At 44.5% G+C, this 17,100-nt stretch overlaps 1 protein-coding gene across 1 annotated transcript in view; it reads left to right on the forward strand.

Annotated features, from left to right (window-relative positions):
* Nucleotides 1-17,100, forward strand: part of LOC144755954 (serine/threonine-protein kinase 17A-like) — a 140,110-nt gene that overhangs the window by 53,879 nt on the left and 69,131 nt on the right. Inside the window, exon 2 of the mRNA XM_078645379.1 lies at nucleotides 15,220-15,432. Within this exon, the coding sequence (XP_078501505.1) occupies nucleotides 15,220-15,432 (213 nt within the window). The remainder of the gene's footprint in view (nucleotides 1-15,219; nucleotides 15,433-17,100) is intronic.

Genomic DNA, 17,100 nt, shown 5'->3' on the forward strand with positions numbered 1-17,100 from the left:
ACGCATCATATCGGACACCCATCATGGCGGTCGCTTACTAACTATCCTCTCAGAGCTTCCTGTATTTAAAGACATTCACTGTGGAATGCCTTCCACTTCTATTCTATTGAGTAGTGAACTACTTTCCAAACACATTTTGGGTGCTCCTGACCACCTCAGTGCCTTTCTTCCATTTCTTTGCAAAGGAGGCGGTGCTTCCTGTCTGGGTATCCAAAAATGCTTGAGAAAAAGTGCTGACGCTAGAAGGGCTATGTACTGTTCTAACACAGGTAGAATATTTGAGGAAAGTGCACGTTGTCTCACTTAGTAGGCTTGAAGGTTATTTTATTGTTCCTACCCAGTCCTACAATATTGTATTGCATAATTCTGTAAGGAACGTTTAACATTAAAATATAAATGAGTTTTCCTGCCAGCACAGAATTCTAGTAATATCTTGTCTTGGCAGGAATGCCTGTCAAGACTGCAAATTAGCTTGGCAAGAGCTCCTGATTCTGGGCCTATTCTAACGTGCCCACAGTCAATAACAAATGTGCTATTTCCCATCACTGTACTAATTAACCTCTTCTGCTATTGTGTAACTATTCAGCTGCACTGTACTTAAGAGAAGTGCAAGGAGTATTCTGCCTTCCAGTATTTTTGTGCAGGTGGTGGACACCACCGGTGGTTTTGGGGACTAGGACTTATTTAACGTCATCAGACCCAGAGTATGAGAGAGGCAGAAAAGGGAGAAAGGAGAAGCTAGAGATACATATGGAAATGGTGACAAGGGAGGTGGTAGTGTTGAAAAGTCGCCTGCCAGACATACAGGATGCCTAGGGTGGTGGAAGAAAGAGACATGAGGTGGAACCAAGACTCAGCCTTGGTATTTGGCGGCAGACTTTGGGCTCTGCGTTTTTTAAAAACAACAAATTAAGCTTACTAACCTTATACACATTATATTTGATAATGGATGCAGGAAAGTAATTCCTTTTGGCTTGGTTCCCTGTGTGCTGATCTCCGTGAAAACAAAAGGTCATATTTATGGTGAAAAGCGCCCTGAATCTGCGCCTAATCGTGTTGGGCGCATTAAGTGGAACCATGTTGAGCTGCACAAACAGCCGTGCAACAGCGCCACATATTTCTCATTCCTGCCATTCTTAGAGCTCTTCTGAAATATAAAAGTCCCGATTAAAAGTTGAACGCGTTCTTCTTGAGTCTGTTGATTTTGTCAAGGTCGTGTTTCCAGCGCGAGCCAGGGTGGCACGCAGCGGGAGCGCGCGCAGGAGCTGGGGTCAGGGCAGGGAATGTCCTTCGGTTTGATACTGAACGACCACACGTCACTGCGAGTCCCGTTGCCCCGGTTACCAGCGTCAGGCAGTAGAATGTCCCCTGTGGTAATCCCCTGTATTAAACATGGCTGTGAACGGGCAGACCACTTTTGACGTCACGCATGGCCTATAGTAAAAGTACAGAACATTTTGTTTTATATGCTTATACGCCTTTTGTTTTTTAGCCCTGTTCCTGGTATGTTTTGGCTTTGACTAAGCGAACAGGCTCAGAAGGTATTTTTTATTTTTATTTTAGTAGTTTTGTATAGCGCTGGCTGGACCAAAGGGTATCGGCGCGCTTCACAACATATACAGAAAAAAACATAATGAACAGACTGAAACTCAAACATACATAATCTGTTGATAGAATGTTTGTATCCAGAAGATATTTTGGTCTGCGGCCTTGTTGTCAGACTTGGAATTTTGTTAAAGCTGGAGTGACAGAATAGGGGGCAGTCCAGGGTCTCTCAGATCCCTCGAGTACGGTCGAGGAAGAAGTCTTTGAGGAGCCTCTTGAATTTTGAAAATGAGATTGTTCTAATGTGGGGAGGAATGGAGTTCCAGATTTTGGGAGCGTTGCCAGCAAAAGATTAAGCTGTAGTTCTGTGCTTGCGCGATTTGGGCGGGATGAGCAGTAAAGAGCTGGAGCTCCTTAGGTTTCTGGACTGGCCTGCCCTATTGAGTTTGGCGGCCAGGTATTCTGGTTTACCTGTATGCAGGGCTTTGCGCGTGATGCAGGCTGTTCTGAAACTGGCTCGTAACTCCACTGGGAGCCATCTGAGTTCTTTGAGGGCTGGAGAGATGTGCTCAAATTTCTTAATTCCGGAGACCATTCTTGCTGCTGCGTTGAGTGTCGTCTTCAGGGGGGCAAGATGGGATTTTGCTTTCCCTGTCAGGGTCGCAATTCCATAGTCTATTCTGGAGAGGACTAGAGCCTGGGTGGCTTGTTGAAGGTCCTTGGGTGGGAGGAAGGGTTTTATTTTGTATAGTAGTTTAAGGTTGAGCAAAGCACTTTTAGCAGATCTTGAGATGTGTTTCTTCATGTCGAGTTTTGGATCTAGGGTGATCCCTAGAGATTTCACCGAGTAAGCTAGGGAAAGGTTACCATTGAGGGCATCGATGGCTTTGAGCCATTCTTTGATTTGAGGGTTATCATCTTTGTTGGAAATAAGTAGTATTTCTGTTTTATCTTGGTTCAGTTTCAAGTGATTGGTTGAGAGCCAGTCTTGAACCTCCTTGAGCGTGTTGTTTAGTCTCTGGATGTCCTCAATAGAGGTCGTTTCCAGATACAGCTGCGTGTCGTCCGCATATAGGTGAAAGGGGATGTTGGATTTTCTGAGTAGAGAGGTGGGGGTTCGATATAGATGTTGAAGAGCTGTGGGGAGAGAACAGACCCTTGAGGAACACCTCTGATGACCGGGTGTAGGTCGGATTCGAAGTTTTTGGATTTTTATTCTCTGTGATCGGTTGTGAAGAAAGGAGGAGAACCATTGGAGGACTGTCTCTTGTAGACCAGCTCTTTCTTGAAGGACCCTTAGCAGTAGATTGTGGTTGACTGTATCGAATGCAGCCGATAGGTCTAGGAGGATGAGAAGGCAGCATTGATCCGAGTCGAGTGATTTGCGTAGGTCGTCTATGACGTTGAGGATTGCAGATTCAGTGCTGCATCCCTTTCTGAATCCTGATTGGAGGGGATCTAGAAGCTTGATGTTTTCAAGGTGAAGGGTTAGCGGAGGGAGGACACATCTTTCCATGATTTTGGCCAAAAAGGAAGGTTCGAGACCGGTCTGTAATTATTTAAATCTTCTGTGTCTAGACCTGGCTTCTATAATAGTGGTGTGACTTGCCCTACCTTGAGGCAGTCTGGAACGGATCCAGAGCTCAAAGAGCTATTGATGATCTTGCACCATATTGGAGCTAGGACTCGCTTTAGGTCTTTGGTCAGAAGAGGCGGTAGCTGGTCCAGGGAGTGTGCTGAGGGCTTGGCTTTGGAGATTAGATTGACCATCTCTGCTTCCTGGATGGGAGTGAATGATGACCACTGTTGTGGAGATTTTATGGAAGCGTTGACATGGTTTTTGGGCGTATTGATCTCATTGAGGGAGGTGGGGGTTGAGCCCAATGCTAGGTCTATCTTGACGATTTTGTCGTTAAAGAAGGGCCACCGTTTGCTCAGATCCGTTCCTGTGTTTTCAAAAGTCAGACTAAAATGACCCGCCTTGATTTCATTTTCACATCCGCCCTCCATAACCCCTACACAAATTGCAGAATTGTAACTATATGACCCAATTGGTGGGAAGTGTTGTGGTCCAATCAGTACAATCAATGCTTCCCTGCACCATACACTTAATTTTGGGCGCAGCATCACCTCTTTCCAGCAAGTGATTCCTGGATGGATACACATATTCCAGATATTGGTGTGAACAATTAGTGTGCAGCGTGCTTGTTACGTCACAGCACACACCAACGTCCTGCTTCCAGCCTTTGCTCGGTGGTGGGGGAATAGCAATAAAAAAAAATAATGCAGTCATCTCTGATCTCATATGTGGACTTTTATGGCCTAAACGCAGCTCGCTATTCGGTACTGGGCCACACTCTTAATAATAATTTCACATCAAGGGATTAGCCCATGCGTCCCCAGTCTTTCTTTAAAATCCACAGGATATAAAAAATATGAACTACTTCTGTTGGCTTTAATTAAGAAATTAAAGGGCCATTAGGCAGAAATAGGACTTTCGAAGAGGAGCACGTAAAGTGGAACACAGCAGTGTACAGAAATTGTAGATTTAATGTAAAACAATTTGAAAATGGAAGCCAAATGATGCCTCAAATTAATCCCATGCAACAGATGGCTCCTACGGTAAATATAGGAGGATGCAGTCAGTGGTCCCAGTCCTAGCGGCACCTGTGCTAAACAGGCAGAATACAAGTCACTTCAATAGAATTATGCCTTCAGCTCAAGTTATACAACCTAAAATGCATAATAACGTAATGGAATTCCCATAGAATTTAAAATTTCAGCAAAATCTAGTTTAGCCTCAAATTTTTGACACTTTACCACAATTTTTAGCTATACTTGGGAGTTCTTTATGGACTGAGGCAATGTCGGTGCCTGAGGGTGGAGGAGGGTTTTATGCTTGATACTGTGTTAGAGGTAGACCATAATGGCCCATTAATAGGAGAAGAAGTGAATAGCCATCCCGTATCATTTTTGGATGATACCGGAGCTACCCGATCCACATATCAAATTATACTTCTTGTGCAGGATGCTTGTTTTAAAAACTGGCAACAAAGTAGGGGCGCACATCACTGTTACCATTTATGTATGTGCTAAAGTTAGAAATAGACAAAAACGGTAAACATGACTGGCCGAGGAACCGCTTTGGGATGAACCCCACGTGATTCTACCCGGACTCTTACCACACCCGTCTGCTTGGCAGCACAGCACTAGGTTTCCCAGTTGCATTATGGTAGATGCCACACCTGCCATTATCCTTGGCAGACAGGGACGTCAACACCCTCCTTCCAAGGAAGACTTAAAAGCACACTATTTTGGGCCTCCTGTTGCACCAGTTTTTCACTAGTACTTCTTTAGCTATCTTCAGAGCACTTGACCGTATAAATGTGTACATGGTACCATATCGCATCTATATTTGCTTCCTGGTGCAAGATGCAAAGTTCTTATCCTTTCTCCCTTTACCAATGTACATCATGTCGTGACTGAGTGAATGCACTCTTCAGCAGTCACAGGCGGCCATATTGAAGTAACATTGTTCTGATCTGACTCTTGTGGCTGATTGACTTGCCTCATCGCAGCTCAAGGTCGGTCTTGATATCCCAGCGCAATTCTGAAGCGCGTGACCTAGCTGCAGGTAACTTGTGCTGCGTGGTATGGCATAATCTGCTCCTTATCCACGTAGGCAACTCTACTTAAAGAAGCAGAGTCCTACTATTAGGCAGGGTCAATATGCAACAATAGAGAATCAGTTGGCAGAGTTGGCTAATGTTTGCGGCAGAAAAAAGCGAATTGACGCAAAATAGGCATATTCTGTGATAGTATAATTTTTTTATTATAACAAACCTTAATACTGCCTGGAAAAAAGTTTCAGCTCATTAATACCAGCTTAATGCTTGAATACAGCAATTGGCTACAGAAAGATGACCAGCTAAGCGTTTCAAACCATCTGCCTTTACATGGCATCACATATGGAGCTCAAGTTTTTTATTTTGTTTTATAACTTTTGATCACTTCCAGCTAAAAACATTTTGTATGTTGAAATCTTGAAATTTTGCAGCAGATAGTGGATTGTGTGGTAGTTGCTGTAAATAATTATGTGGCAAACCCTGCAGCACAGAATCACGTTATTCCAGAGACCCTGTTACTATGGTATTTTTCTTAGCAAGCCCTACCCTCTGTTATGGGGGAATGAGGATGACTGTCGCACCTTTTCACTACTGGGTGAAACTCTATGCCGTAAAGTGTGCAATAATAAATACCATGTCATTTAATCATTAAAATTGCCACAAAGCGAATGAGTACTAGTGTGGGAGTGGAGGTCATGAACCAAAGGCAAGCCCGCCCGCGCCGCCAGGATCCCTGCCCGGTCTGATTTCCCTCCCAGTATAAAACATAAACATAACATAACATGTGTATTTGTAAAGCGCACGTTCACCCTGAGGCATCTTGGCGCTGAATAACAGATGTTTATTGTTACCCAACTCAATGGTACTAATTTTATCGACCTCAGATGGATGAAAGGTTGAGTGGATCCACCGGGATTTGAACCTGTGACCATGAGGTCGAACACAGGCCCCTGCAGTGGACGCATTAGTCCACTGAGCCACCAGACCCGGCTATACATCAGCTCTTCCTTGCACAAGCAATGGCTACACTCCATTACTCAAGCCAAGAGCTCAAATCCTTAAATGTACCCCATACTGCCACTGTACCTTTAGGCCTCCTGGCCACCCCAATACCGTTACTTATTCCCAGAGTAGATATTGGAAACCAACACAATTAGCCTGTCCTCCACCTCGAACCCCGGTTTAAGAACAAAACTGCTACCACTGAGACACCTAAGCAATTGTCTGTGCTCTACTTTAATGCCCGCTCAATTTCCAAACAGGTACAAAAGGGGGATGGTGATGGACGGAGCATCAGAACCAATCAAACACTCACGCCCAGTCAAAAGATCTGGGTTTGATCCATCACCGTTCTTTAGCCCACTCTGCCACCCCAGTTCAGACATGGCTATATGCAAATCAGTCTGACCCTGTGCCTCATGGGAACAGTCCAGCCCGAACGGCCAAGCCATGCCTTCTCTGGACCGGAAACAAGCTTCCGAGGACCGGTTTCTGGCATTCCAGCCGTCTTCAGCCCGGCTTGCTTGAATCCAGTGGCAAAGTGAGCAAGGGACTCACGTCTGAGCATACCCTGCCACACTTATGGCGGCCAAAGCGGTACAAAAGGGGGTGGTGATGGACGGAGCATCAGAACCAATCAAACACTCACACCCAGTCAAAAGATCTGGGTTTGATCCATCACCGTTCTTTAGCCCACTCTGCCACCCCAGTTCAGACATAAACATAATTTAAAACAAACGCTGTATAATCATGAAACTGATAACATATTATGGTTACATTCCAAGTAATAAACAATAAAAACACTTAACATTGTATTACATTGTGCAAATATGCTATACAGTACCAATGTGCACAAACTGAAACATTGCGTACCAAAGTGCAAATGAGCAATAAGGGATCACTGTATATTTTAAAGCCTTTTATCTGGAGTTGCCTTGGACTCAAATTTTAAGCAAAAGGTTCAATTGTGCAAACGAGCAGTGAAAGTGCGTAGTGTATTCGTATTTCCTCCAGGGCCTGATTACCATAGTAGCTTTGACACTAAATCATTCAAGATATCAGCAACCTTAACACAGCCACTATGATTCATAATTCATTAAGACAACCCTTTGGAAGCATATACCAATATTTTGTCAGCATTAGCTAAAAATGCTATCAATTGACATAGTAATGGAATGGACTCGCCTGATAGACAACGAATAATGGGCCTGACGGGCTGATCTTACCCCAGCTTTAAACAATGGTTTTAAAAGTGTGCGGCGTATTTTAATCTATTTAGGCCACACACATACCAATTTCTTTACCGTCCTATTTAGTATGACTCTGAGACCTTTGCAGGCTCTTAAAACAACAACAAATGACCGGTATTTTTCTCTTGCAAAGGTGACAACCCTATTCCTGATGCGTGTTCTGCTCCTAGGCAAAGATTCTCCCTGCTTGGTTCTGATACAGTTCTATTTGCAGCCCATCCGGTTCTGTCTGGCCAGAGCCTGTTCCTGGCTAGCCGTGTCACGTGTACACTTTTTCTAAAATGCACTGTCCTCGCTCGAAATGGAAAATATGAATTGAAAAAAATCAAAGGATATTGAAAAACACAGTGGAAGAGTAAGCCTCTCTAGGGGAGCGTTAACTTGTTCCATCTGGGTAGAGCAGTCGTAACAAAAACAATTGGAATGGAACCGATGTAGGACTTCCCTATTACACAATCGAAGACGAGGATGATGAAACTACTATTTTTGGATTGAGTAATAACTCCAGCTTCACTAGTGTGTGCTATATGCAGGCCAGATAAAAAAACTGGGGTAGTAACTGAGTCACAGAGCGGTAGGTTTTGAAGCAAGAAAGACATTTCTCAAAATGATGCGAGAATGCATTTTTAATCTCGTATCAAGGTATGTTGGGTGTAGGTTTTTGGCACAAATCTGAATAGGAGTTCATGAAATACCCTAACTGTAATGGTTCCTCTCACTGTCTTAAAGTGCATTACTCCTCTGCAACAGGACGTACATTTGCTTTTCCATCAGAAAACTATGTTTCCTGTACAAACTTAGCATGCCCAACAGAAACAAGTTTCTGCCTCAATAGAAAGTGGGCCTGTCAGTTCCTGCTCATAACTGCTGGGCTGGAGTGGTGCCAACAAGCTGTGCAAACAGAGTGGCAACCTGTGCTGTGTGTGGACAGAGGAGTAGGGAGTAATGGACGTTCAGAATGTCAAAGAAAATTCCTCTTATTGTTGTTTTTGCTGCTGGGCTCACTATGGTCTGGGACCATGTGGAGGCGATTCCATCACTCTGGAAGACACCAAATACAACAAACAGTACATCTTAGATATGCCAAGACCGCTACCGCTCCTTCACACAACTACAACAGCACCAAAGGCCATAGTTAGCATTAAATCTCTCTCCAGCAACACACAAACTGCAGGGGGCCCAGAGGAGAGCCAACTCCATACAATAGAGTGGAAAATGCCTACAGTGATCTGAATTACCATGGAGGCACCCTCTAGTTGCACACAACACCTGCTTAAACACTAGGTTGGCAAAGCACTGTTGCCCTAAAGTCTCATGCACTACTCTCACTACTTTCCCCTACATTTATAGCAGAACATACTATAGTATACAACAGCACACCATCCTCCCATGACACCAAAGCTATATATGAATCAAAGCATTAAACACTAAACCCAACGCTCCTGGCCACTATAATTCTTGTCAGTGTGGCCCTCTTTACAGTGGACCAAGGGCACCCACTTTCCAAAAGTGGTTCCAGGCGGGTGGCGCGCGCCCGGTGCCCCTGCCTGGGGATTGCAGGGCTGGCGACTAACTGGAGTAAACGGTTCGAGTCACCTAGGCCGATGATGGTGTCCTAATAGAAAAAGTTTCCAAAAGCGCTACCAAGCCATATAAATAGCAAGAGTGCACCATACACGTGTTGTTAGTATAAACACTTATAGGATGCTGTGTGAGCAAAAGTAGAGCATATATTGGGTCCCTGGTGTTACACCATGGTGAAAAACGTTCGACTAGCTCAACCCCGCAAAATACTGCTTTAAATGTGTGTCTGTACCGAGGTGGCAATAGACAACCGAGTCCATTGTGCGTCGGTTCTCGAGCGGCCCCCCCGCCTTTTGACTCTTCATCAAAAAAAATCACTTGACTTGAACGTTTTTCTTTTTTTTCCCCTTCAAATCTTCACTAATCCCCAAATCTTCCCTTTAAATCCTTTAAACGGCTTGTGTAAACAGCGCAGGGCTGTTGAGGAGCGCGCGGATTAAGCTGTAGGGATCTCCGGTCAGGCAGGGGGAACCGAGGCCAGCGCCCCCGGCAGGTGTGTGGAGGGGCAGGGCTGCCTGTGGCAGGGGGCAGCTGCTTGCACTATGGTGACGCAGGGTAACCCGCGGGTTGCAAACACTGCACGGATTGTTCTACTTGCGAGTTCGTGGGGGAACAGGGTGCAGTTGGGAGCCGGACATAAACCAAAATGTGGCTATTTTTGGCAGATGGTGGTCTGGCGAGGCAGTGGGCCTGGAGGCAGGAGGCGGCGTGGGATGGGTTGCATTAAAGTGGCTTTTAAAGAAAAAGTTGTACTTTTTTTGGTCGAACGACAGGGTCAAGGATGAAACTTCTCAAAAGGTACTAAAAATACTACATATTGGAGAGAGGTAGTCGCATTAGGTCTCGCATTGTCAGTTACAATAAACCAGTCTGGTGCATCTAAAGCAGACCTTGACGATGCCAGAGTCAATGGGAAAGGCTGGCAGGGCCCAGTTAGTCACGTCAGACAAGCCTCATCCTTTTTATTTTGTATAGATTTTTTCAGCACTAAGCTATCTCGTTGTCTAAGGTCCAAGTGGAGGCGCTCTACTTGTGAACACATGGTTCTTCGATTTTTTTCTCCTCTTGATGTGACGAAGCCCGTGCTGATGTCCGGCCATTTCGAACAGCCGCAGACTCTCTGAAATGTCACTTCCTTTCCGAGCAGCTGGGCGAGTCAGACAGGAAGCCCCGCTTCCGCGCGCCGGCGCAGAGATGTACTGCGGCTGCGCGTTGCTTGGCTGCGTTTGTCACAGGAACAGACACGCAGCTCGCGCCAAGCGTGAGAAGCACTGCAAAGGGTACTTCCTTCTCACAAGCTGCACCAGCGCGTGAGCGTGCGTCTCATGCACGGGAGTAGCGCAGCTTTTGGAAGTTCTCGGCCCTCGCACGCGGCTGCTTCTTTACAGGAGGGTTGTACGTGGAATGTGATCAAAATATAGATTGCAAACGAGCTACACAGTGCAGACTACTATGCACATAGCTGCCAAGGTTTGAAATTGCTATGTGTTACATTTTCATAATTTCTGTGTAATTATGAGGGACATTTCAACGACTATGACTGACACTTTCTCTCGAGTAAAATCAAGCTGCCAAGGTTTGAAATTGCTATGTGTTACATTTTCATAATTTCTGTGTAATTATGAGGGACATTTCAACGACTATGACTGACACTTTCTCTCGAGTAAAATCAAGCAGTGAAGACGAGGGAAACCTATAGGTTACAGACAGCCGGGGCGCTGTTGTCTGTAAAACAGTGTCCCCCCTTATGGGAAAATCCGAATATATGGCAGACGATGACACACACCAAAAGAGACATGATTAATGTTTGACACTGGCAACAAAAGGGGTGTGCAGTTATATTTTTTTAACGCACCATACATTTTGAGAGAAGGGGCACTTCTTTATCAGTTTCCCAGCTCAGGTCGATATCCCAATAATCCTAAACACAAAAACCTGGAAGCAGAATTACAGTTAGAAAGAGTAATGGTAGCAATATATAAAGTGTCATGGCTATTCCTGAATGACACCATTAGTAACCGCATTGAAGAGAATTCATAAGCATGAAGGAAACTTTATATATGCACTGTAGCAGCACACAAACAGTTAAGAGCTGTCAGCCAGACTATCAGTGACAGAGATAAATAAATAAATCCATATTTGTAAAGCGCGAACTACGCATCCTTACGGGTCTCAAGACGCTGGGGGCCTTCGTGGAAATTAAGTAAGCTATTGCCCAGAATCACATGGTGCTGAGCTGAGCTGCTGCCGGGGATGGAACCGTGAACCCTGTACTCCTAAGTCAGCTGCCCTGGCCGCTGCACCACACCTCTCCACTTGAGAGCGAGAATAAAAGAGAGCTGCACTCGAGAGACAGTGAGTTCTGTGGACTGATGCTGGGCTACAGCTGTTGCCTGGGTGATAAAATATAACGTGCACTGTTTTAAATAGTTTATTGCGAACATATTTAGCAATAATTACATTGCTCAGTTATTGTTATTGTTAATGTCAGTTTGTATAGCGCCAAATCACCGGCAGGTCTCAGGGCGCTTTTGACCGCAAAACATAACAACCTAGTCAGCAACAGGAGAACGAGTAGAAACTATACTGGGCTCAATGCTGCTCTGCATAAGATAGTCTTTAGGGCTTTCCTAAAGCGGAGCAGGTTTCCGTCTCAGTGACACTAATGCAGGTTACGATTTTTAGTGCTACAGTGCTTCAGGATTGTGAATGCAAAAGCAGAAGAGCTATGTTGTGCTCTCTACCCTGTGAAGTGAATGAATTCTTTATCCGGCACTTACCATGCTTGGATCTTCTATTCGGCTCACGTAACAAGCTAATAAACTATAATACAAATCTTGCTTTACATTAATCTAGGTAACAGTCACTGTACTCGGGACCACCTCAATTCAGGAAAAACACTGACTTTTCCTTGCAAAGCTCAAGGTTAGCACAGCTCAGTAATGAGTATCCACGTCACAATATCTACTGCTTATGAAAACATTGTGACTCTTACCGTCATTCAGGTGAGGCAGGTATACATGTCCAGTGCATGCTGACGATAATCTACTTGAGAAGGAGCAGATTGGTTGCCTGGCTCCCATAACACTCAACCAAATCTGCCCTTGAACTTTTTGGCGCACCATAAATTACAGGCAGGCTCGGGCCGCCAGCCACCGCGAAGGCCGTGGCAATTAGAATTTGCCCCCGGCCTGCCTCCAGTGATAGTCACCCAGGCCTGGGCACTGTCGTGTCACTCTTGCGAGTTCCAGGCAGGGCTGTCCAGTAACAGACTGTCCTGATGGCTCCTGTGTCATCACCGACTCCTCTCCGTCGGCCACAGTAAAATATTGCATTCGCAGGGGGGTGGGAGGGAATAACAGCTAGCACGCGGCAGACCGGGTTGGAAGGAGCTCGCGGCTGGTGCTGTTCGTGCGCCATTGTTATATGTAAAGCTCCCTCCGGCCAAGCTTATAAGCCGCGCTGTGTCTGGAGTGCCTGCAAAATTTCCAGCACCCTTTAGCTCGCAAAACGTACTCCTCGCGCTCAGCAGACGGATCTGACATCCCGTCGCCTGTGATGACGTCAAGCTTGCTGACAGTAGGACCCGAGCCCCAGCACTTAGAATCAAAATTGTGATACATTGTAGCAGCTGAGCTAAAGCTACCAGCAGCCTTAGCTCAGCTGTGAACCCCATGCCTGCTGGACTTGGAGCAGTGCGCGTAAGCCACAGGCGGCGTGCTGCTACAGACTGTTGGATTTTCTCAGCGTTTTTAGTGACAGCGGACACACAGCATAGGCGTGACAATGCATTTCAGTGCGGTAATGCGGAATACCTCACTGAAATGCGTTAGTCATAACGCCTGATGCGTGATACTTGGCAGGACGGTGTGCACCACGAGAAGAGGGAGTCACGTTGGATGTGCGTATAGCCCGAGACTGCAGTCTATATAGACAGACGCTCATTGTGAACTCCTGTAAAGACCGCACTTTTACACAACATACCTGGTCTAAGTACACATTTCATTTATGAAACCACAAAGTGTAATGAAACGTCAAAATTACTAACGGTTCCTGTGACATCGTGATTGTAGTTTGGATGAAGGTAATCCATTTTAGTTTTATGTATGCAGGGAGTGAATGAAGCTTGAAAGGTATTATAATTTTTTATTTTTTTAAAGTTGGAGAAAACTACAGTAATTTATTTAGCGATTTTAAGAGCAAAGCACTTAATTACATACGCATATTTGAAAGTATCTTGGCTTTTTTATTTTGCTTTTAAGAAATGGGAAGGTGGAAGAAGCAGCAAAAACTGTGTTAAAAAAAAGAAACCTGAAATAAGGAATTGACAGTGCAGCTGATAGAACACATCCTTTCTTTTTGTTTTGTCTGTGTTGATCAGCTTTGCTTAGAGAAGAAGTTGTGCGTGAGGAAATAATATGGGAATACGTTTTGGCCCACTTTAAATACTTTTCCTCGTTTTTTTATTTTTATTTTAAATCGGGGTTGTTGCGCAATTAGTCATGGGTTTCTAACACTGAAAAGATGAATATTCGGTGCAGTTACTAGAATGTGGCATATTGAGCCTGGCCACCTTGACTCCTTCAGTAGATATTCCAGACAGTTTCACGGAGAAGCCAGATCGCTATATAGCCCAGCCGTGACTGTATTGAGGCATTTACCACAGGGATTTGGCAAGGGTAATCCAGAAAAGGGAATGATTCTTTTAAGTTCCCTTAGCTGGGCAAAGCAGCGGGAGGCTTTGTTGGTAGTCAGACTATCCAAAGAGTGTAAGGAATATAGGTAGACCCCTGCTCCCCCTCCCAACTTTTTTTTACAAAATTTCTGGTTTTAGGTACTCCCTGTTGTCCAACGTACTTATTGTAAAAAGTCCTTATGTCTCATGACTGGAACTCCCCCAAAAAGTTTTCTAAAATGCACAAATAATTTTACTTTAGGCACGTATCTAGTGGGCTCTTGTGCGTGCGATGACAGTCGGGCACTGGGGGATAGCTGCTACCATAGCCATTGCTCTCCCCACACATAAATGGATTAAGTTTGAGCCCAGGCCCAACCTGTCCAGTGTTGCTGGCTCTACTCTTGTTAGTATGCGAGAGAGTGGCAAATTGCCATATTGGTAAAAATTTGCAAAGAAGACTGCAATTCAGTACACAATTTGTAAGTTACCTCTGTGCATCCTGCAAATGTGGGCCCCTGCCTCGTGAAGTGGTCTAGCAATTCATCTTTGGTTAATCATTAATCTGTACTTGAAACCTATCTCTCCTGTGCACGTTAAGGAGTTGAAGGGGTCATGTAGTCTTACCTGGTCTTAAGAGCAGAGAGAGCGTGGGAGACCCGATTACAATGAACTTAATCAAATACGGTGGACAGATGTGGTCTCGCTCTGGGGTGGACATAAAAGGTGGGAGATTTGCGCCGCCTTCATTCAGGGATCAAAGGAACGTGGTATAAGGAGGGTTTGAAGATTTATGGAAATGTATGTACGCCTCTGGTGTCTCCTATAGAAAGTGTATATCCAGACCTGCGTTTGGCGTGCTGTCTATGGTATATGCTTCTGACCGGCAAGCCTGTGACCACTCCATGTGTATGAACTAGTGGATGTTGAGCTCCATAGTATATGGGCGAGGCACATGGTCAATGTCAAGTGTTATATCCATAATATATTTACATGATTTCACAGGGCCTGTGTGCTGTATCACCCTGACATATGCATAGATTGTCAAAGAGTTGTATGCATGTCATACCCATGTTATGTTTACAGTTAACAGATATATTTCATATTCCATCTTATAGTGTAGGTCCATATAGTGTTCCATAGCCTAGGTCCAGTGCTATCTTAGTAGTATATCAACATATGTCAATAATATATGGACACCGTGTCGCCTCCGGTTGGAACCTGTATTTAGTGTTATCATGGTACACAGAGAGGTTCAAGACCTGTGTTTGGTGTTATTATCATGGTACATAAAGGATCTTTTTCACGGCTTACACTCATGCAATATTTCCTTGAGACATGCACATGGTCCCAACTGGCTACTTGTCCTAGAGCTGTAATAGTGCTGTCTGTTAATATCTCCAATTGTGTCTGCTGAAGCTTCAACTTGAACCCTACCTCTCTCCCCCTACACTCCTGATATCGCAGCAGTTCAGCAGACACTCCACTATCCACTGGCAAGTCCAGATAGGCTTCTGATGGGCATTTTCTTTTTTCTTAGAGGGAAGTTTGCTGTGGTGAAGAAGTGTATAGACAAATCTTCTGGCAAAGAGTATGCGGCCAAGTTTCTGCGGAAGCGGCGCAAGGGTGAGGACTGTCGACTCGACATTATCAACGAAATAGCCATCCTGGAAATCGCCAAGTTCAGCCCCCACGTGGTGGACCTGCATGAGGTGTACGAGACGGCTAGCGAGATCATCCTGGTGTTGGAATAGTAAGTACCTGGCAATAATATTGTGGCTTCTTCTGCTCCATAAATTGAGCTGTACACTTTGTTTGGAAGAATGTGTAGCACCAGTGTAAGGGAGCTTGGTGTAATATTCTTGAAGTATTGGTCCATCCCATTATTCAATAGGGTCTGGAGGTGAATTCCTCGTTTGTACATATGAGCACTGTGATTTTGAACATTGTTATATGTGAGTGCAAGAAAGATCGAGGGTGGTTGTGCCGGAGTAGTAGAAATGGGATGCTGGCTATTTCTTGAAAAGTCTGAGCTCGCCATGGCTGGTGGGCTGGGGTAGAGACATTCACAACCAGGATGTACAGCACAAAAGAACTAAGTATAAGGGTTTCTTTCCCAAACGTTCAATCCTTGCACTTAAGGGAATCTGTGCAACCTGGGAGAGATTCAATGTAACACACTGGGCTTGGGCAACATGGGGCCCATTGGGACGGCTTGTTTGAATTCAGGAGATTGGCAATGGCTATGCAAGTATAATAGGTGCTTGAGACTATCTCTTAGTGAAGTAACTATCAAACTCCAAAGCAAGCTACAACAAATAAACACATCATTGTGCTTACAGGATCCTCATGTGGTCAAATAGTACCTTTTCAAAGTAAAGGAGGAAACAAAAAGACAAAAGATGCGAATGTCAATAAAAACAAAATGTATTGATTCATTTCTTCTAAAAAAAGACAGCACGCCACTTTGTAGAAATGCGCAATATGACATTCACATCATTTGTCTTTTTGTTTCCTCCTTTACTTTGAACAGGTACTATTTGACCACATGAGAATCGGGTCAACATACCCAGATTCATAGAGACCTAAACAGGATATGGTCTCCTCCACTTTTTCTTCTTCTTTTTAGGTCCTGAAGAAAGCCCACTTGACTCACAGGGGCAACCACGAGGGCTGAAACATGGTGACCTTTTTTATGGACACTTTCAGTGCGTTAGACCACTAATCAGTCTTCCTACGCACAACAGTTTTTAATACATCTCGAACCCAGACTGATTAAATAAGCGAATCTGGGTCCAAGAGTTTTTAACATTACTTCTTGAGATTCCCTTCACTTAAAACACTCCCACCGTTCTCTGATCACTACTGCAATAACCAATGGTACACCTCAGGATGGAGGAAGCATACAAAAATTAACCTTATGATGATGCTGCCATGTTTTTAAGAGCAGGGCAGAGAATCAAGATATACCGCCTTTCTGACTTCTGTACGTGAATGAGGGTGTTTTTTATCGTTACACTGCACAAAATTTGCAACGCCTTGGTTACTCAGGTCAAGTGATCCATCCCATTTTAATATTTAGTTATGAATAAGGAAGCTGAATGGATCACATTTCCTTCTTTCTCCCCCTTTTTGATTTACTATAAAAGTAAGAATACGACAAACAAAGCTTTACAATCAATAAATACGTTTCTTTTGCATGCTCTGGCTCAAGATTATGCTTTTTAATAGGTTAGCATTGGATGAGTTACACCAGCACTGAATAGTTGAGTAGGCAGATTCCATTGCTTGTTGGCTGGGGTATTTATTTCTAAAGCAGTTAACACTGTAATGAGGGGGAAGTCCAATAACTCAACCAAAGAGGGCATCAAAAGGCTAATTGGTGAAAGAGTGGTGGTAAAACACCAAGAAAGCCTAGTAG

Source organism: Lissotriton helveticus, chromosome 5_1 (genome assembly GCF_964261635.1).
Source record: "Lissotriton helveticus chromosome 5_1, aLisHel1.1, whole genome shotgun sequence".
NCBI lineage: Eukaryota > Metazoa > Chordata > Amphibia > Caudata > Salamandridae > Lissotriton > Lissotriton helveticus.